The following is a 22,501-nucleotide window of genomic DNA, read 5'->3' as shown; positions in this document are numbered from 1 at the left end:
ACCAGTGATTGGTTATTACTACGAAAGACAGATCAGAAACGAAACTGATACTGGTTTTTTCTTTACCGAGGATTCCCAGCCTGACGACGGGGAATATTCATGAGCATGTGAATCCATGCCAGACCCCATGCTGGAGAATGGGGACACACGCGAAGCAGCAAGAACAAACCCCTAAATAGACTCCTAGACTCCTAAACGGCTAAAAGGCGCATAGCCATGGGCTGGAAGAGCGTACGGGGTCCTAGCGAGGCCCTTTGGTGGTACGATCTCAAGAGGTGGATTGCTGCGGAAACGGCGGCTTGGGAAATGGCAATCCAGGTACAAAAACTAGACTCCAGTGCAGATCTTCTTCGCTGGATAGAGCTGACGGAGCCACTTCTCCGTCCAGCGACACCAGACAGCACACCGAACAGTCCTGCCAGCCCCGGCCCGGCACGTGAGCCCATGGAAGACTGAGGTTTTAATTGCGGTCTCGGGGGGAGGGAGGTGGGGTGGGTGGGGAGGGGAGGGTATGTTAAAGTCAAATGTTCTGTTATCATACATACTACAATGCTTTGCCTATGCGCTGTTTGTTACATGTTATCGAAAAACCAATAAAGATTTTCAAAAAAAAAAAGAAAAAAAACGTAAAATGCTCGTACACAACGCCTGCTTGACTGCACATAGCCTTGCGGGAACGCAAGCTGCAATAGCATAGGAAAGTTCTTCAGAGGGGCAGGCTGGGAGGGCAATGTGGAATACGTTGGAGGAACATCCAGTCGAAAGAACGTTACCAGTTGGTAAGTAACTTGTTCTTCGAATGGATTGTGTCCTCCAACATAATACACATCTTTGACAGACTCCCAAAGCAATATCAGTGAATGGAGGAGGGAGAAGAATTTACAATACCTAATCAGATGGCAGAATAAAGCACCACTTTACCAAAGGTCATATCCCGACCATGGAGCGTATCCAGGGAGTAATGTTGGACAAATGTGTGGATGGAAGACCACATTGCTGCATCACAAATATTCTTAATAAGAACTCCCCTCTGCAGGGCTGTGGATGTACCCACACCCCTAGTGGAGTGAGCTCTCAACCCCTCAGGAGGGTCCTTGCCTGCCAATCTGTAACATTCAGTAATGGTGAGGATAATCCACCTTGACAAGTTCTATTTAGTAACAGCCTGGCCCAATCAGTGTCCAGCGTATCCCACAAAAAGCTGGTCGTCCATTCTGACCCTGGCCATCCTAGAGATATAAAAGCTCAAAGCTCTCCAAGGGTCCAACACATGAAGTCTCTCCTATTCCTTAGCAGGGGGGGGGGGGGGGGGGTTATAGAAAGCAGGAAGTACCACTTTCTTACTCAGATGAAACTCAGATGAAACTCAGACACTTCATTACGTAGGAAGGACGGACGGACGGACCCACCCTCAGTACAACCCTATCCTTGTGGAACACAATAAAGGGTGGCTTAGAGGAAAGTGCCTGCACTTCACTAACTCTGCGAGCAGATGTAACTGCAACAAAGAAAACCATTTTGAAAGACTATAGTCTCGAAGTACAGTGGGTATGACCAATCCACGACAAACGCATCCCCTAAGGCTCCTCTTGAAGGAAATTCCTTTAAGCAAAATCTCGCACTTTTGGTTGGCATTGGTCGCGAACAGATCCACTTGAGGGGTTCCCCAAAGGGCGAAGATCTCCAGAAGGACTACCTGAGCCAACTACCATTCTTGCGAGACCGTACTCTACCTGCTCAGAGCGTCCGCTGCCACCTTCTCTCCGGCTAGATGAACTGCCAAAAGGGCTATTCCTTGCTGTATCGCCCAGAACCAGAGCTGCATCGCCTCTTCGCACAGCAGGAGTGACCCTAGAACCCCCTTTTTTGTTGAGGTAATACAAGGCCAGTGTGTTGTCCGTCATGATCAGGGACACTCTTCCCCCGCATCAGACGGCAGAAAAGCCTTCAGGGCCAGCCCGATTGCCCACAGCTCCAACAGGTTGATGTGGAGTTTTGACTCCGACGAGACCAACGACCGCTGGCGGTCAGATCGTTGGCATGAGCTCCCCATTCTGTGAGGGAAGTGTCAGTCACCACCATCACCTCCGGCCACGGTTTCCACAACGGCTCCCCCTTCATCAGATTCCCTTCGCTAACCCACCACAGAAGATCCAGTGAGACAGAGAGGGGAATCTGAATGGGATCCGACATCTTGCCCAAGAATTGCAACTACTGCATCTTGAGAACCCATTGAAGGGATCTCACTCAGTCTGGCCTCTGGCACCAGAAAAATGCAGGATGCCATGAGACTGAGCAACCTTAAGAATTCGAAAGCAGGAAGACTCTGGGCACGTTGAAATTTGTTGACCATCTGTACAATGTGATGAGCCCTCACTTCCAAGAACGTTTCCAACACAGCCCTGATGTACTGTAGCTGTTGGGAAGATGTCAGATGCAACTTCCTGAAATTGAGAGAGAAGCCCATCTTGTGGAGGGAGCAGCAGATGAGACTGAGATGATCCATTGCTTGCTTGGGAGAACGCGCATGGGTCAGCCAGTCGTCCAGGTAGGGGTAGACTTGAATCCACCCCATCGCCTGAGATACGCTGCCACCACCACCATTAGCTTGGTGAAGGCCCTCGGGCGGAGGTCAATCTGAATGGCAGGACCTGAAACTGAAAGAGCGAACACCTCAGGTACTTTCTGTGCTTTGGATGAATCGGCATATGAAAGAAAGCATCTTGTACGGCCTGGAGAACCTGAGAGAGTGGCCATCTTCAACTTGTCCTTCCTGAGAAGTTTGTTCAACCAACCCGGGAAGGGTCTCAACACCCCCCCCCCTCGTCCCCCCCGTCTTTTTTTGGAATAAAAATGTTCCTCTCTGCTACAGGCACTAGTTCTATAGCGCCTTTCTCCAGCAGGGTCAAGATTTCCCGCACAAGGGGCGGATCTGAAAGCTTCAAAGATTACCCGGGGGATTGTCTGAGGCCGCTTTAGGAAGTGAAGGCAGTAGCCGTGGGCTATTGTATCCAGAACCCACTCATCGGAAGTAATAGCTCGCCATTCTTCGAGATGCTGAGACAGTCTGCCCCCAACCGGTGAACAATGGAACATGGCCTCATGATTGTTTTGGAGCGGCTGCGGCAGCGCCTGATGGCAAAGAGGTAGCTGCCTGAGCGGCTTTGGCACCCCTATTTCCCCGACCACCACTTTTTTTTTTTCGCTGACCACTTTGACTGGCGGCTCCTCTCATCATACCAAAGGTGGAGTAGTAATGAAAAGAAACTCCACTCTACTGCTGTGCCAAAGGATGAAAAGGCGGAGGTTGACGCACAGCTGCGCTCAAACATTTTGCCGCAGCTTTTGAGGTCTGCAACCTCAAGGCTCTCGTCAGCCTTGCTGCCAAACAAATGCGTGCCATCAAAGGGCAGGTTCAAAACAATGGCTTACACATCCAGAGCAAATCCCGATTCGGCAACCATGCAAACCTGCGTATAACGTTTCTTGCAGCCATGGACCGGCTAACACTGTTAGCCATGTCCAAAGCAGACTGAAGGGATTCACACATGAGGGGGAGTGGGCCGAGAGGCGAAGCCGCCGAGAGAAGGCCAGGAGAAAAGGCCTCCTGTGCTCTTTGCAGCTCTTCGCTGCTCGTCTGCCCGATTCCGATGCCGTGCCTAGAAGGTAAGAAGCACCACCCCTGCAAGCTTCTCCCTATCCAATGCTGTACCTCAAGGCGCATCAGGTTGCGCGCACGTACACTGCAAACCAACATCAACTCACAGCCCATCCCCACAAGCACCCGTAATACACGACTATGCTCACGCACTGTACAACCCTCTATACTCGCTGATAAGGCCAGGCTCCCCCGCAAAACCTCAAAGCCTGCATCCACTACATGTACTACCAACACAGCGACCAACAAAGTACTTAACTCTTCGTATTACTGTACTGCCCCCATAACGAATGCGACTACAAGTGTGTCCACTACCTCTGAAAATGAGCCCCCCAGTGTAAAACCTGCGGTATGCAATTCTTCTACCACCATTTTGAATGCTATTGTGCCAAATGCTATGTCCACTACCTCTGAAAATGAACCCCCGAGTGTCAAATCTGTGTTGTGTATCTCCCCTAACTACCAGAGCGCAACCCCCCCCTCCACCTCACCCTCTTTCACTCTTTCATCATGAACCCCCCCCCCCAGCCACTACTGAACCCCACCTGAAATGCGCCATGATTAACGCTAGGTCCATCAATGCCCACACTCTAGACATCCACGACCTCCTAACCTCCCAGGACTTGCATCTACTCATGGTCTCAGAAACATGGCTACATGAGGCCTCCGGCCCCGCGCTCTCCCTCGCCCTACCCCTGGCTATTCCATTACTAGACAAGATCGCCTCTCCAAAGGTGGAGGTGTAGCAATTATTGCCAAAGACTGCCTCTTTATCAGAAAGGTAGAGAAATCCCTGACCAACAACAACAGCGACTACCTCCAAGTCAAAATAACCCTCTCTCCCCACTGCACCATTACTGTACACACTGTCTACCGGCCTCCAGGCCCAACAGGAGACTTTCAAGCCTCTCTCATCCACCTCCTCTCTGACAACCTCAAAATACAGTCTAAAGCCATTATCCTTGGGGATGTCAACCTAGGGCTCCGGGATAGCAAGGACGTAGCAGCCAAATCCCTTGACTCTGCCCTCAATGCTCTAGGCTACAAGAACACCATCCTGAGCCCAACTCACACCCAGGGCAGAACACTCGACTGGATAGCACAGCACAACCGCCCACTCATCACCAGAAACAATCCCACCCCATGGTCTGACCACCACATCATCACCTTTAGCATCCTCACCACTAGCTCCCCCTGCTGCCCCCTCACCTCAACCGCTCCCACCCTGCCTCGCCAGAAGCTCCCGCCAGCTCACGAAGGAAAGGCTACTGCCCTTCCTCCAAGGCCCAGCCTTCAGACCACCTTTTTCATCAGACCCAGAAACATTTGCAACAACCTATGATGTTGCCATTAAAGCAGCTATCAACTCCATTGCCCCTCTCAAACCTCGCAAATCCAAACCCACTACCCACTCCAACTCTTGGTTCACCCCTGACCTCCTCACACTCCGAAATGAGAAAAAAGCCGCACTCACACAGTGGCAAACGTCCCACTCTGAAAAAGACAAGATGATCTTTAAAGCCCTATCCACCAAATACAAAAAGGCAATCACCCAAGCAAATGCCAAATCCTTTGAATACAGAATCTCGGAAGCCCAATCTAGCACCAAAGAAATCTTCGCCATTTCAGGGAGCTGGAGACACCCACTCCCGCCCCCCAGAATTTCATCAAAGAAAATGACTGGTGTGATGAAATACAAACGGCCATGCTAACCAAATTAAGCCTCCTCAAAAACAAAATACTAGCCACTAAACAAGCCTTACCCAATAAGCATATCCCCATCCCACCGCCTGCCCCGGATCCCCCCCTACCCTTCTCCTTCAAACCCATTCAGGGAAAAGACATCATCAACATAATGAGGAACATCAAACCCTCTAACTGCAAAGGTGATGCATGCCCAGCCTCCATTATCAAAGACTGCACGGAAGCGCTAGCTCCCTTCCTAACAGCCTTTGTGAATGCCTCCTTTACCACAGGGAAAGTCCCCACCTCCCTCAAGGAAGCTTGGGTACGCCCTCTTTTGAAAAAGCCAACCTTCGATCCCACCTCCCCCAACAACTACAGACCCATCACCACTGTCGCATTCCTCCTCAAAATATTGGACAAAGCAGCCTACCTGCAGGTCCAGCACTTCATTAAAGAGAACAAACTCCTTGGACTCCGCCAATCTGGCTTCCGCCCCAGACACGGGACCGAAACCGCCCTACTTGACCTGAAAAACCAGATGGACGATGCTAGAGACTTGGGTAAACCAGCACTTCTCCTACTCCTTGACCTATCCGCGGCCTTCGACCTCGTGGATCATAGTGTCTTATGCCACCACCTTTCCTCCACTGCCAAATTCTCCCCAGAGGCCACAGCCTGGATCACCTCTTTCTTACAAGACAGAACCATGCAAGTATTCTCTGACCTCGCCGCCGCATCACCAACCATTATACTTTGTGGTGTACCCCAAGGCTCCCGTCTCTCCCCCACCCTATATAACATCTTCACACGACCCCTCTTCCTCATCCTCGACGCTATGGGCACATCCTACACCAACTACGCCGATAACACGCAGATCCTCCTCACTCTCACAGGGAACTATGACACTGACTCCCTGACCCTCAACAACCTCTACACCACCATCCAAGCCTGGATGGCAGACAACGGTCTATGCCTCAACTCTGACAAGACAGAACTCCTCCTGGTAGGTTCCCCCGACACTAAAAAATCTAGATGCCCAATTCAGCCACTTCACCATTGACTCCATTAAAATCTGTCAAAACTCTGGGAGTCTACCTGGACTCCAGCCTATCCATGGATAGACAATTCAGCGCAATAGCCTCAGCAGCTGCATATCATGCGAAACTTATCAACGCAGTCGGACCCTTTCTCTCCAAAGAGAACTGCACCAACATAGCCAGAGCCATCACCGGCTCTAGGCTAGACTACTGCAACGTACTCTTTCTAGGAACCTCCAACAAAAACTTAGAGAGACTACAAGTAATACAGAACAATGCTCTCCCGGCAGCCCAAGGCATTGCTAAAAGAGAACACATCTCTGAAGCCAGAAAACTAGCCCACTGGCTCCCAATAAAGGAAAGGATCGTATTCAAAGCACTGACACTGACCCACAAGTGCATTCACCTCACTGCTCCAGCATACCTTTCTCAAAGGATCCACCCCGTCTCCACTACCAGGCCAACCAGATCACCGTACACCAACATGCTCTCGGTGCCACTAGTAAAAAGAGTAAAAGCGGGCGGAATCTTGTAGTATTCATAATGTGTTATCAATCGCTTTCATGCCTGTACCATGTAACTAAGTTATTGCAAGTAACAGCGCCTCAATGCCCCTGGGCTTCTTGCGCGCTATATAAATATAAATAAATAAATAAATAAAATAAATTCTTGCTATCCTGCACGATAGCAAGGAACCCATCCCTTTCACAGAAGAGGGTCTGTAATCCTTAACAGGCCTCCTAGACTTGGAAGTAGCCTTCGTTGGAGGATCCACAGTACCAGGAACCTCCATCAGCAAATTCCGTCCAAAAGGCCCAGAAGGCGTCGAGGCCACCAACGGCTTGGGCGTCGACAACAGCACCGAGGGCTGGTGCGAAGGCAAAGTTTCTACATCCGTATCTGACGGACACAGTGCCAACCTCGAGCCCTTACCAGGTTTCTGCAGTCTCGATGAGGACTGAGACCTGGAAGCACATCTCTTGCGAACATCCTAAACCTTGTCCGACCGTGACTGCAAAGGTTCCTGATGAGAATCGCACCAAGGACACGAGCCCGAAGGCGCACGAGTCGCGGACGGGGAAGGCGACCGGTGACGGCATTTCCTGGAATGCCGACACAAGGACGACGAATGGCGGGAACCACTCGGACCGTGATCCCCGTGACTCTTACTGATGCTGAGAGTCGCCCCTTGAATCGTCAGTGGGCACCCCCTTAGACGTTTGAGACTTACTGGGTTTAGAATCCCTACCTACCTGAAGCTTCCCCTTACGCTCCCGCAAGAACTTAGCAGTCAGCTACGGGCATTTGGAACAGTCATCTGTGTCATGGCTCTCGCCCAGGCATCACAAATAAATGTCGATTACGGACCTGCATCGCATCTTACACTTGCAGTCCCGGCAAGTCTTAAAGCCAGACCGCAGAGTTGGAGGGGGTCGAAGAAGACATTTACGAGGAATACATGAGGCGTGCCGAGTCTCCGAAGCAAACACGTTTGCAGGAAAAACAGACTGCGGCTATGGGCGCTGTGCGTCCTATTTATAACATCGGGAGACATCGCCCTCAACGGAGGCCTTCGAGGGACATCGACCTGACTCCGTTGACGCAGGGCACGCGCTGCTGAAAAGTTTCCGAAGTACACAGGTGTGGAAATTACATGTCAAAGATGTGGAATACTTTGGAGGACACAATCCATTTGAATTATAATTTACTATATAAATCTTACCAAACACTGCCCACCGAGCGAAAACCTCTGACCAAGAACCTGGCTGCACATTTTGCATCAGGGTGTGCACAAAGAACATCTCCACCCATTGTGAAAAATGACACTACCACTGTAAGATAACAAGACCCATTCAACCTTTTGCCCATATCCGCGTAGTCGAAAAGCAACCCGTGCAATGGCCCAGTAGGGCAGGGCAGTGCACCTTCAAATGTCCACAGGGTGAGACCAGTGCTGTAAATCTGGCATGTAGTACAGTTGATAACCATTTTAGTTATTGCTTCCTGCAGATTGAGGACAAACCAGTCCTCCTGAATATCTGCAGCAATATGATGTTTTGATACAAGGGATGATGCAGCTGGTCAAATGAGACCGACGGCAACTTGTGTGGAACTGGTAGATCTCGCAAGGTTAGCCAGAGAAACTTAAATGACACTATGGAGAGTCTTAAAAATTACACCCATAAAAAGAGTAAAGACTGGGTGTGGAAGAAGGTACCCACTCACTGAGTTAGTGGGAAAAAGAATCCACCAGTAAAATATCAAGTGCTGGGGTTGACACAGGTTAGGAAGATGTATCATTGCAATAAAAATCTTACCTAACACTAACTACCCATGGCTCCACTTTCTAAACAGGAACTTGCTGCTTAGAATCCTAATTAATCAAAAGACATGTCTGCAAATAGGATACGCAAATAAGTTTGCATTGGCTTAATTACATAATGATCATTTATTTTTCTTAATCCTATAAACAATGTCAGAATCAGCACAATGAACCTATTTTTCTGGCACGTTCATAAAAAAAACAAAGTGCCTTGAAGAATGACTGCAATAACATAAAAGGGCCATACTTTCAGTTTGCTTTTTACACGTCTTAAAGGGCAATACCCCCCCCCCCCCAACACCCCTAATCACACACACAAAATTGGACTTCGTGGCATAACAGACCTTGTGGACATAGAGCTCTCCTGGCTTGGTAGTTTCAATATTTCCTCCTGCTTCAGAGGCGAGATCAACGACAACAGAACCTTCCTTCATTAATTCAACCATATCTTTACGGAACAAGATGGGAGCTCTCTTGCCTGTTGGGATAAGGAACACAAAGATATGAAACAGATAGGGCCCGCTTTGAAACTGAATATGCAACGCAAGTGTGCCATGTATTACACATGAAGATCCCGAACCAAACGACCAGACTAAGAAAAGCGGTTGAATAAAAGTATAGATTACAAAAGTAGTATTACAGGGAAGAGCAGTTTCCCACTCAGTGGGGAAACTGTGTCCAACAGCGATGAGACCACCCACTAAGCCCTCAACCCCAAAGTAATACCTTAAAAACTATAGTCATTCCAATCACTATTGCATATCAATTGCCTTGACTGGGTGGATTAGCACAATGAGATGGGAATTACTGGCTGTTAGTTGAGTACTTCCATCCCTTAATTTAAAAAAAAAAAAAAAAACACTCCAACCCAAATGGCATTCTTCACAGATACTTGCTGGAATTCAATTCCAGATTTTACAGTCTTTGAGGTAGTATATTGCAACAGAATACAGGCACTAGTGGCTGCAAAGACACAGGAGGGGGCATGGGAAGGTGTAGACACCAGTTGCACCTGTACTTCAGCTTCTGTTGGTTTGTATTAACCAAACACAGGGCCAGGCAGCAAGGACAATTGCTGTGCTTCAGGAAGCAACCCAAAGTAACACTTAGATTGGTAGCTGAGTTCACCCACCATTCTCCAATCCTTCTGGGCGGAGGAGGGGAGGCTACATCCATACTTGGTCGAAACTGGGAGTGATGATCAAAATCCTAAACTGTAACTTTGGCAAGAGCTCCCTGAATCTTCTGCTTTCATTTGATGCTAAGGTTGTTCTTGAATAACCTTCTGTTAAGGTGTGTACAAACGCTAACCTTTTTGTGTGGAAAGTAAATACAACCTAAAACAAAAAAAAAAACCTCCCTTAACATAGGCAACATAACAGAGCAACCTAAAGCAGTCGGGCAACACTCAAGGGTGGTGAAGTAGGAAACGCAAACATACAATTATTCCACACACTTATCCATAGAAAATATGCCATCCTCTGTCCGATTTTCATGTTAAATCTCCCTCAACTGTGAGACCCTGTGATAAATCTAATGAGTCATCACAGATTCCCCAGTGGAAACCTCCTCCCATGTGGCCAAGGAACGGCAGCCACTAACTGATCCTGACACAGGGGGCGATTATTTGAGGGAGTAGACAACTACTAGGGAGATGTTAAGACTTCATTGGATTTGTTACAGTATTCCCACTTTCCTATGAGAAAGATACCCTCTCACCCCGCCGCCCTCCATCCCCCCCTTGACACACAAAACCGTAATGGCCTACTGACAGCTAATAGGTTCCCCTGTAGACGAAGTTGAGAAACCTTTTCTCGACAGCATTCTAGTCAAGACGACACCTTTCACTTGAACACCCACAACTTGCACATAAAATCTTTTGCTTCTGATGTACCTTTATGTGAAATCTGTGAGAAAAACCATCCAGGAGTTAAAAGCCCAAAGAAAGTTATGGACTTCAACTTTCATAACCACTCAGGTAATGAGACAAGGACGACAAAGGAGTTTTCGAAAAGTGACAGGAGCTTGAGGTAGAACATGCAGACTAGTTTTTACAAACCTTCAATGAGCGGGATATTTAAAGATGGAGTTAGGGAGAATTCTTAGAAAATCTGCCGATTATCTGTACCTTAGAGACCCCCAGCAACTTTGCTGAATTTTGAGAACTGGACTTTTTTTTAAACAAGGAGAGCGAGACCCCTTTTCCCCACTCTTGTTTTAATATGTTTCTTTTGGTTGTGGAATCTGACAAACTACATAGGCATCATCTTTTATAGTGTCACAAAGCAACTTCAGTGCATTGACACATGGAAGTCATTCAGATTTCCCCAAGGTTTAAACACCTTCTCTGGGATAAACTACTGCTTCCGAGAGCAGTAAAGTGAAATTGACATTACTTACATTTGTAACTTTTTAGACCCGGCACACACCATCTTACGATAGGGTGATGGAGGGGTTACTTAGTATCCCCTTTGTCTGGCTTCTCATGTAACATTTTTATGTTACCCTTTCCTCACTGAATGGCTGGTGGCAGTGGTTTACTTCTTACTACCATTATGAGATTTTCCAGCAGGCTGCGTTCCTAGCCACGGTAAATCACCCATGGGTGCCATTTTTGTCAAAATGGCCCTGATTTTCTTCATTTGCTATTTTCTTGTGGAAAGGTCCTTCCTGAGATTAACTCTGCACACCAAACCAGGTTTTGTTCCTTTGTTCATTCTGCCTTTGGCGGGATTCACGAGTGAAGCCCGCCTCTGGCTCGAGGGTGTCTGGCGGTGTTAGGCAGAAACATGTGCAGTTCCCTTAGGGACCACTGCAAAAGATTTAAGACTACAGGTGTTAGCAGTAAACCCACTTGGTAGCAGTCTGTACCACCCAGATTTACCTGGTAGCTGTGGCTGAGCAGTCAGACTTCCCTCAAGAAGAGTTAGGCAGTATGCAAAGTATACTCAATAGGCACTTAGATACAATAATACAAGCAAACACTGACCAGAGCTTTGGTATCACAGTATATAATTATTTATTTATAAACACACAGTGAAACACTCCAGCACTCTTATTGTAAAATATTCTAAACAGTTACTATTATGATACCCCATTTTCCCCTTATTAAAAAATCACAGTAAGACTCCACTTATTTTCATACAGAGGTGAGCGCTTAACTAGATTGCACTCTACTAAGGTTGTGGAAAAGGGAGGGAAAAAGACAGAATATGCAAGATTACACCACTCTACGATTCAGGAACACTATTAGCAAGGCATAGAGCAAAGGTCACTCGTGAGCCAAAATCCAACGGCTGGGCCCACTCTTAGAGAGAGCAGAGCACAAATGCGTCCAAGATCACACAGTTACACTAGGCTTAGAAAGTCTTGCAGAGGGTTCAGGAAAGAGTTTAGAGAGGCTTAGAAAAGTTTAGCCAGGGTGTCCCAGGCTAACCCAGGTTCGGAAGCTGGAGGCTAAATCTACCCCGTACAGTCGGTTGCAAGGGAAGCCAGGCGGGACACGGTACCTTAAGTGGGAAGGATCCTATAGCGGTGGCAGTTCCTGGTAGTGGTTGCAAGTTGCGGCCTCGTCCAGGGAAGAGAAGATCTCGACGTGGAGGAAAGATGCAGGTCGTTGCACTACCAGGGCAGAAACCAGCCGCGGAGTTTTCCGGTAAAAGGTGGTACCTTTATCTTGCGGTCGTGGTAAAACATGGTATCCCGGTTGCTGGGGTGCTTAGCACGGCCAAGGCGGCCACGAGATACGTCGGGAAAGCAAAAAGACGGTGAAACTGGTTATCCCCACCAGTCAAAGAAAGAAGACTCTCCGGCGGGAGATCTCCTCTGTCGTTGGGAAAAGTGGTGAGACGGTCCAGCAGGGCTCCACCGGTCGTGGTGTCGTGGCAGGTCGGCTCAGCTTCTCCCTCGTCAGATTCTTAGGTCCTGTGGCGACTTCTGAAGTTCCAGTCCCCAAAGCCCTGCTTTTATGCAGCAAGCCCCCATTCACTCAGCCTAGCTGTCACTCAAACATGCTAAGTGGTGAGCCGGCCGGCTCACCACTTGGGCCAATCAGGACGGAGTGCGACTTGAGTTGCCTAGGCAACTCAGTCCAGGGTGCCTAAACTCCCCTCAACCCCGCCTAAGTACCCCAGACATAGTGGCACCACTTTGGAGGGCTTCTGTGGAGAAGCCCGCCAAAAAGTGGAACAAAGGGCTTGACTTGGGTTGAAGTCACAGAAGAGAACACAAACGCCATTTTAGAATCAAGTTTTGGCAAAAAATACCAACCGGAGAATTAATATTAATTAAATAAACCGGCGGTATGTTCGAGGCTACCTTAAATAATTAAATAAAGATAGTAGCCTAAAACAATGGAAAATCCCATAGGAAAATATTTGCGGTTGAATATAAAAAGTAGTATCCACTGCCACCAGCCAAAACTCGATCAGGGGGGACGGAGACGTGCCCCCTCGACTTACAGACCCTGGGGCAATCTAATTGCCCCAGCCAGTACGTCCACAATATGATGGTTTGTACTGGTTCTGTTCAGAATTTAAGACTAGTAAAGTAAGTCAATGGTGACTTTACATGCCCTGGGAGACAGTCAGTCCAGGGTATGGAGTCTATACTGGGGGGTCACTATGACACCCCTGTGTTACTGCACAGAGGGTGCTGTGTAACATCACAAAAACACATGAAACCCTATGGAGTAAAAGACCCCATTAGACACATCTAGATTCAAAGAAACACACTCAAATCATGTCCAAGAGTGAGGGTAAAAGAGTCTCACTCTTGGCAGGAGAAAAAAAATAAACCCCAAAAATCCAGCAAAGCTGCTGGGGGACTCACTAGGTTAGGAAATTCAGCCTAAACAGAGAATTCTCCCTAACAACAACAGGAAGCAAAGTAGGTGCCCAAATCTCTCTGTGCTTAGTCTCCTAGGAGACAGGAATGCACTCTGGCCGGCTGGCTGTCTAGCAAGGACAGCCATCCTGTTGGGTGACTGACAGCTGGGCTGGAATTAATGGTAGCAAGCTGCATAAGAGGCAAGGCATTTTGGCTTGGAAAGCAGAGTTGATCACTGGACGAAGGAACCGAACAAGAACTGGAAGAGGACGCCTGGTGCAACTCCTGGACCGTTGGTTTGCCGGTGAAGCACTGTGCTGTGCTGAAACTCCAAATTCGTATAGACAGAGAAGCCCCTGCGAGGACGACTTCTCCCTTTGAGTTGGTGGGACCAATAAACTCCAAAGTAAGCCACCTGGACATCCTCTCAATGCTGGTAGAGTATCCACTGTAGTCGCTGCTGCAACCGGATATCCAGGAAGAGGACCACCAGTTTGTATGCGTTGCTTTTAAGCTGGCCAAGAGCTCCAGGAAGATCCTCTGGCCTCAAAGGAAGAAAGACTGACTGACCGAGCCTGAGCCCCCTCAGAGTGCGGGACCCCAGATGCAAGGAAAGCCCATCTCGAGAGCCAGGAACTGCCTGTCGCTATTTGCGGTAGACGCGAGGAGCTGAAACAATGAACAGCCACTTTTGCCAGTTGCGAGCGGTGACCATCTAATTGCAGTGCAGGAGTACCCTGAAGTCCTCCCTCTTGTCCAGACGACTGAGGCCTAGGAATAGCGGGATCTGCAGAGCTGCACAGGAACAGAAGTCAACTGCTGCACTTTTTATTCAACCTAAAAAGGTACTGTAAAGTCTAAGAGAACTCATCCATCTCTTGTTGTGTAGCCACTTGTCCTCGTTGGAGGGTTGCTTGGTGTCATGTGTAGGTTTGATTGCAGCTTCTTTACTTCATAAGCCTAATCAGCTTGTGGCCCTACTTTAATTGCTTCTATTATACAAAGACTTTTTAAACATTAGAAAAGACTTTCTACTTACCTGCAAGAGCTTCAGTTCACCTTGAGTTTTGCTAACTTAACATTGGCTGGCCAGACTCCCTGAATGGCTATTCTGCTCATGCGTTTTGCCTTCCTTCCAGGAAAGTGTTAACCAACTTTGCATTGGGGGGTTGTTTTAAAAGTACTTACCTACTTAAGAATAATTGTGTGAATACTGGTTTTATTCTGAACTCTTCTCTTTAACACTACTCCCAAGAATATTCTAAATGCAACAGGAATATATTAATACCAACAGCAGCCTAGCTATTCAAGTTACCTGAGGGTGTAGGTAGTGCCTGTGTGTCATCCCAGATGGCTATTTGCTGATTTAGATTAGTGAAGTATATTTGTGCGTTTTATATTGCTCCCTTCTGAAGAAGGCTTACTATAACTGAGTGTTGAATTAATAATTGTTTAATCAAGAAACCTTGTGTGTAGGTTTATTTGAATACTTGGCACTGAATCTCTGGGACCATTGAGTCCTGAGGGCCCATTGAAGGGATCACATTCTCAATCTGGCCTCTGGCACCAGAAAAATGCAGGATGCCATGATGCCGAGCAACCTCCGAAAATCGAAGGCTGGCAGATGCTGGGCATTCTGGAACTTTACCATCTGCAGAATGTGATGAGCTATCACATTGGAAGGCGAGGCTTTGCCGGAGGAAGTATCCAGGACTGCTCCAATGAATTGGTGTCTTTGGAATGATATCACATTTGACTTCTTGCAATTGATGGAGACGCCCAGTCTCTAAGAAGTGGCAGGTCATGCTCAGATGTTCCTGAGCCTGTTCATGTGAACATGCCCTGATTAACCAATCATCCCGATAAGGTTAGACATGAATCCCACCTCTCCCAAGACTGGCTGCCACTACCGCCATCAGCTTTGTGAAAAACCCTCTCAGCCGGCGACGAATGCGCCGGGAAGGTTACAGGTAACACCAAGGGCTTGTTTAGATGAAAGTCCGACGGCACCTTGGGCATGAAGGAGGAGTGCGTCCGTAGCATCACCCTCGTCTCGTGGACCATCAAAAAAAGGTGGTTTACAAGAGGGCCTGGATCTCTCCCACTCGTCGTGCGGAAGGGATGGCCACAAGAAAGGCTGCTTTCCACAGCAAGAAATTCAGTGGCACCAAATGCATAGGCTCAAAGGGGGACCGATGAGCCTAGTAAGCACCACATTGAGCTCCCACGCCGGGGCCGGAGCCTTCACCGGCAGGAACGAGCAAAATAGTCCCTTCAAAAACTCCTTGACCAAACAATGAAATCAGAAGGATGATCGTCCAAGAGATCTGGTGTAGCGGAAAAATGGCCGCCATATGACCTTTGATGGAAGCATGGCCAGTCCTGCCTAGGCCAAAGACAACAAATACTGGAGCACCTGCGGAGCAGTGACTCGTAGAGGGTAAATCTTCTGAGTACGGCACCAAACAGCGAATCTCTTCCACTTGTGCCCATAGCCTTTGAGAGTAGAAGCTCTGCCCTTGGCAAGCACCTCCTTACAATCCGCTGGGATATCGTAGCCCCCAAACTCTAGTGCTGCAGGAGGCAGGCCTTCAGGTTCAGCAATCCTGGTTCATGGTACAGAATCGCGACTCCTTCCCTCGCGAGAAGATCTGCGGCCGCCGGAAGCTTGACTGGAGGGGACAATGACATGTCCAGAAGGTCCGGGTACCGTATCTGTCTCGGTCACGCCGGTGCGACAAGGATCATCCTGCACTGGGACCGTCTGAGTTGATTGACTAGTCGAAGAAGCAATGGAGGGAACGCACAGAAACAGGCCGTACCAGGGGAAATAATGTGTCCCCCATGATACCCGGCTGGGGAAACCTGCTGGCGAACCTCTGGCACTTGGTGTGTGTCGCCATCGAAAACCGATGTGGGGATTGCCCCATCTGCGGAACAGGTGATCCACTTAGTCCTACCAAAGTTCCCACTCGTGGCAAGAACAGAGCTCCCTGCTGAGAGAGTCTGCAATGGTATTCTTCACTCCTGCTAGATGAATCGGGATGAGGAACATCCCCCTGGGCTATGGCCCAGAGCCAAAGGTCCTGTGCCTCTTCGGAGAGCGCTGGGGGATCTGGTTTCCCCCCTGCTTCCGGATGTAGAACATTGTGGTGTTATTATCCGTGAAGACCTGTACCACTTTGCCCTTGAGGGACGGAAGGAAGGACTTGAGGGGCCCAGAACCCTGCCCGCAGCTCCAACACTTCGATGTGCAACGACTTCTCCAGTAGCCACAGGCCTCTTGCATGAATACTTCCGGAATGCGCTCCCCATCCTTCCAGGGAGGTGTCCGTCGTGATCGTCTCCTGATGAGGTGGGGTCTGGAAATCCGCACCTGCAGACAGATGTGCGCCCACTCCCCACCACTGTATCGCCCGACGGAAACTAAGAGCGCGATCTTGTCCTCGAAGCTCCCCACCACTTGTATCCAGCGGGTGTCGAACTCCTGCAGCGGACGCATCCGTAGCCTGCACAGCCAAATGAGCTAAATTCATGACGACCTCATGCAGAGTAGGGACTTGACAGATTTTACCCTTGCGACCTTCAGGGCCAACAACCATTGTGCCTTGCCCAAGATGGGCGCAATCCTCTCCTCTGACGGAGACGCCAGGCACAATGTTGAGACGGGTTCCCAAAAACCGTGCGTCCTGCGATGGAGTCAAGCAGGACTTTGCAAAGTTTATCGAGAACCCCTGGTCCATAAGGAGTTGGACTGTCTTCGCCGTGTGGTCGACAGCGATCTCCTTCGAGTTTGCCCAGATGAGCCAGTCGTCCAGGTATGGGTACACGTGGATCCCTAGTAGGCGCAGCTGCGCCGCCACCGGGACCAGGCACTTGGTGAACACTCGTGGCGCCGACTTCAACCCGAAGGGAAGGGCCTTGAACTGGTAATGTCCTTGAACCACGAAACGTAGCTACTTGCGGTGTCCCTTTTGTATGGGGATGTCAAAATAGGCATCTTCCAAGTCCAGAATGGGCCTCCAACCTCCGGTCTTCTTTCTGACGAGGAAGTAACAAGAGCACTCGAGCGCCCTTTTTTTGTTTTATTTTTTTGTTTTTAACATGGCCCTTACCTCCAGCAGCTGAGGGACGTGGTTGTCCTGACTGGCCACTGGTGGTATCCTTGGGCACTTCCATTGGAACTCCATGGTGTGTCCAGCACCCAACAGTCGGAGATGGTCTTCCACACGCCGACTCTACAGCCGGTTCAGTCTTGTTCTGACGCCGAAGGAGCGCCTTGGGGACGACATCCACCTCCAGACTTGGCACGGCCCCTGTAGGTCTCCTGGGCCGATGAGCGGAGGGCTGACGGTAGGACGAGACACTTCCTCCGAATCCTTTGGAGGAACTTTGGGATTTCCCTCCAGTTGTTGCTGAAATGTGCCCAGGGCACGAGCCTTCTCAACAACCCCTTTCATGGCCTGGACAGACTCGTCCAAACAATTGTCCCAGTCGAAGGGCATGTCCAACACCTTCGACTGAAAATCCTGGCAGAAATGTGTGGCCCTAAGCCAGCCTAGCCGACGAAGGCAAACGCTGTTGCCCATTTGGTGGAATCCTGCGTTGGCAATGTCTGTGACCACTGTAATGGCATGGTCCGAAGCCATCTCGCCTTCCTGTAGAATCTCCAAAGCCTCAACCCGCTTGTCATCGGGAAGGAAATCCAGAAGGGGGGCCGTCTTGAACCAAAGTTCCCGGTCATAATCCGCCATGATGCAAGTGCATTAGCGTCCTTGATAGTCGTTGCTGCCGACGAGATCACTCTCCGCCCCATGGCATACAACTTCTTCCCCTCAACGTCAGGAAGCCGCCAAAAAGGATGAGCCTGAAGACAATATCTTGGCCGCCGCCGAAACCAGAGTCTGGAGATGGCTGGGACTGTAAACATTTGGGTACAGAGTCTAGCACTCTGTACTACTACTCGTAGCGATCCCTCTTCAGATCCGATCCAGAGTTCAAGAGGGCCAAACCCTTGTTCCAAATGTCATCCAATAACGGGAAAGTACGGTCTCTTTGCCTCCCGGTGCTGGTAAAGGAAACCCTCTTCTCCTCCGGGACAAGCTGGAACAGCTCCGAGGCCCTTGATATCATGGCGTGGAACGAGACAATCTCGTCGGGCGGTGAAGATCTGGTCGGCGGAGACGGGAGATCGCCCAGGCCGCCGTCAGTCTGTGCCAGTGCCCGTCGTTGCCATGCCCAGTTCCGTGTCCTTCCTTGGTGGGGGAGAGGGAAGCAAGGGGTGAAAATGCGGAGGGGGTGAACTCTTCCTCTTGGGTGGTGGTTCCTCCGATGGCCTCGGAGTCGCGGGCGGGGCCACCAGCGCAAGAGGCATCCTTGTTCGGATTTCTGAGCACAGGGTATGCAGAGCCGTAAGAATGTCCACAGATCCCCAGGTGGTTGCTGGGGTGGAGGCAACGGGACCAGGGCATTTGCGGCTTAGGCTGATCCACTCCGGCGTCACCGCCCTGTTGCTCCTCGTCGTCACCTTCATCGTGAAACACCCCCCCAATAGGGCCTGCTCTTGACGTATCTCCCCTCCGGGAGGACCGGGATGCTGGTGAGCTCTTCCTCTGAGGAAATGTCCATGCCCTGGAGGACTCCCGTGCCCCCCCACCTTCTCTGCGACCAGGGGAGACTGTTTCAGTGAAATGAAGGGCATCACCTTCTCAGGAGTCTTTTCGATGGGCTGGAATGTGGACTCCCTCCTGGCAGGCAGGGATACCCTCACCTTAGGGGCCATGCCCTGCGAATCCGCCCCGGCGGCCTTTGCGAGGGACGCCGCTACTTTGTCGATGGAGGTGTGGGCCTTCGTCTGATGCACCTGGACCTTTGTGGTCCTGGCCCAGTCCGCGGACTTCACCTTAGGGGGAGGGTCAGAGCCCCGCTCCCCCTTGGCCTCCTCCGTCAGGCTGAGTCTGCTCCAAAAGCTTTCGCAGATGGTCCGACTTCCTCTGCTTTGAAGCACTTGAGCGTTGGCTCGTGGTCAATGGTGCTGGAGAAGCTGAACTCACCCTGGCTGCCGAGGAGCTCGTCGCAACAGCGCTCCCTGAGGCAGTGGACTTGCAGTGTTAGGGCCCCTGCAGGAGGGGCACCCTCAAAGGTCTTAAAAGACCGCTCAGCTTTCTTCTTCTGGGCAGGCGAGGCATGCTGCTGGGACTCACCCAGAGCAGTGGCCTTGGACTGCAGCCACTCGTTGAGGCGCTGGCATCGGACAGCCCGCGTGCGCGGCACCATCTCCCAACAAGCCACGCAGTCGTCCTCCACATGCGACTGGTCCGAATGTAGGCAGTAGAGGCACAGGGAATGTCCATCGTCTGAAAAGACGTTCCATAGGTTTCAGCGGGGGCAAACCTTGAAGAGGCGCCGAGTCCTCCTCCTCCGCATGACACGCGGTGTAGGCCTTGAAGAAGCTTCTGGAATCCTCCAAGAACAAACTCGACAAAAATCCACCCCAGAGGGGGCACCGAAGAATCCGAAAACGGGTCCCTGTTAATCGGAAGGTTAATGGGTGGAGCTTGAGGCTCGATTGACCGAATAAAATAGAGTATAACTCTTAGAAAAATCACAAAACGCAGTAAAAGCTCGAGAGCTATAGCACGACGACTCCTAACACTTGACCGTGCGGTAAAAATCTGAAGATGGCTGCCAGAGGAGGGGCTTAGGTAGAAGGCAGTCATTGGCTGGGGGCAGTTTGACCCAGAGACCAGTGATTGGTTGTTAGGAGAAGAACAGTTCAGAAGTGAAACAGATTTTTTCTTTACCAAGGATTCCCAGTCCGACAACAGGGAATATTCATGAGCATGTGAATCCATGCCAGACCCCATGCTGGAGAACCATATTCTTCAACTTGATGGTCCGGACACAAACACCAGAGGCAAACTCCATGGGGGTCAGTTAGACATTTTCTTCCTGCAGCTCTGGCACTTTTTAAAGCCAGTTTTAGGGGTAGAAGGATTAGAGGAGGAAGACATCTCGAAAGACTGAAGCGCCGTTTTCATACACACGAAGCAAACGCTTTTGGAAAAACGGAACTCAAGCCAACGGGCGCGGCTCGTGCCATTTATACTGAGGATGACGTTGACACTCTGCAGCAGCCCTCGAGGGACAGACACCACGACATCGATCACAGCTCCCTCTGGTGTGGATTTTTTTTTTCTCCAAAGCAGCAAAGCAGACGATACGAATATCTAAGATGAGGAATACGTGGGAGGACACAATCCATTCGAAAAGGTATTTAAACCTTATGAGACATCTAAAAAAGAGTTCTCTGTGACACTGCAATGAAGGTGCTTTGTGTCACAAAACAAAAAGGTAGATGCTTATGGAGGTTGTCAGACTCCAAAAACGAAAGAAACAATCCAAATCAGATCAAAAAATACATGCAAGAGTGAGAAAAAGGACCCCCTCACTCCAGGATTAAAATTCAAAAGTCCTAAGTCCAGCAAAAGAGCTGGGGGTCTCCAAGGTTGAAGGGAATCAGCACAGACATTAGAATTCTCTCTACCAACATTGTTGATGACATAGATGAGGCACATTTACCCTTGTAAGAGCATCATTTGGCTAGCTATTTAGGAGTGCAATAGGAAAAGTATGGTAACCAACTGTGCTCATATTATAAGTAAACAAGTTGCCGATTTTCAGGACTATGCACAACGGTGCATTTAAGACATGTGATACAATTTCAGAAATATTATCCAATCATCTACAATCAAGACATGTTAATTCCACAAGGCCTCAAAGATAATTATAAAGGCTAAACTAGGATTTAAATGTTCCTTTTTCCACTCATACCAGGAATGAGAGCTGTAGTGATGATAATGTCAACTTCTTTGCATTGCTTGGCGAAAAGTTCCATCTCTGCGTCAATGAACTCCTTGGACATTTCCTTGGCATAACCCCCTTGTCCTTCACCAGATTCCTTCAGATTCACCTCCAAAGGCTCTGCTCCAAGAGACTTGAACTGCTCCAAAGCAGCAGCTCTAAAGTTAAGAAAACAGATTGGTTATTGCTGTTGGAAAAATAAACAAATTAAACAAATGTATATCATTAGTCTATGTGCACGCCAATGTGTCTCTGGAGAAGTGCAGGACAGCTATGTTTGAGTGGGTTGGGAACCTGGAGAGAGATTGCTTTGAAAAATGATATCCATAGGTTTCCAGCTTCCAAGAAATACTGTACATAAAACATTCCAGCTTTAAATAAGTTGCTTACAATTTAATTTCAGAAGAGCAAAGAATGGCAATACGTTATATTTTTTATGAATCACTCGTCATAGAAACAACATTTTTCACAGCAAACCACCATGGAGGACATCAAAAGCTCTAGCTTCACAATAGCCACCTATTGTCTGCCTGTTATTGCCATAACGTGCTAGTGTGGAACAATCATACACTCTGGTTTAAACTGAGAAAATACTAACACCACTACCAGATATGGTTAGTTTAGGATAAAAACTTATTTTGTACTTCTTTAGTGCCATTTTAAGTGGGAGGACGATTTCCCAAGAGCTCTCTTGGTGGACATATGTGAAACTGTTAACGTAATGGCAAAACAGAAATGAACCAAAAGGTAGACAAGACCTCTCTATAATGGCAGAGCAGTCAGGCTTAATTAGATGCAGTTATTCCGCCAAAGTTACCCACAAAGAATACATCACACTGGTACATTGTATAAGATGCACCAAAAAAAAGAGGTCATAGAAAAAATGTAAAGGAAAATAATTAAGATAAACAAAATAAATCACACAGAATATCGACCAGTCCTTTTCGTTAATAAGAAGAGTGAAAACAGTACTTATAAAACCCTGGCCACTGCTAATACCAAATGTAAATCCACAACCTGGTGGCCAGCACTATACATATAGGTGAAAGGATGTGATCACGACCCACACAGACAACTCAATTTCCACACATTTAGCAAATAGTAATT

General features: G+C 49.0%; 1 protein-coding gene across 1 annotated transcript in view; it reads right to left on the bottom strand.

Moving 5' to 3' along the window:
- Positions 1 to 22,501, bottom strand: part of NNT (nicotinamide nucleotide transhydrogenase) — an 832,744-nt gene that overhangs the window by 586,277 nt on the left and 223,966 nt on the right. The window contains exons 7-8 of the mRNA XM_069627238.1: positions 21,365 to 21,552; positions 9,049 to 9,182 (exon numbers count right to left, since the gene is read on the bottom strand). Of these exons, the coding sequence (XP_069483339.1) occupies positions 9,049 to 9,182; positions 21,365 to 21,552 (322 nt within the window). The remainder of the gene's footprint in view (positions 1 to 9,048; positions 9,183 to 21,364; positions 21,553 to 22,501) is intronic.

Source organism: Ambystoma mexicanum, chromosome 6p (assembly GCF_040938575.1).
Source record: "Ambystoma mexicanum isolate Mex_15411 chromosome 6p, UKY_AmexF1_1, whole genome shotgun sequence".
In the NCBI taxonomy this organism is placed as follows: domain Eukaryota; kingdom Metazoa; phylum Chordata; class Amphibia; order Caudata; family Ambystomatidae; genus Ambystoma; species Ambystoma mexicanum.
Note: the sequence above shows the minus strand (reverse complement) of the source record. Positions and strands in the feature narration are given on the sequence as shown.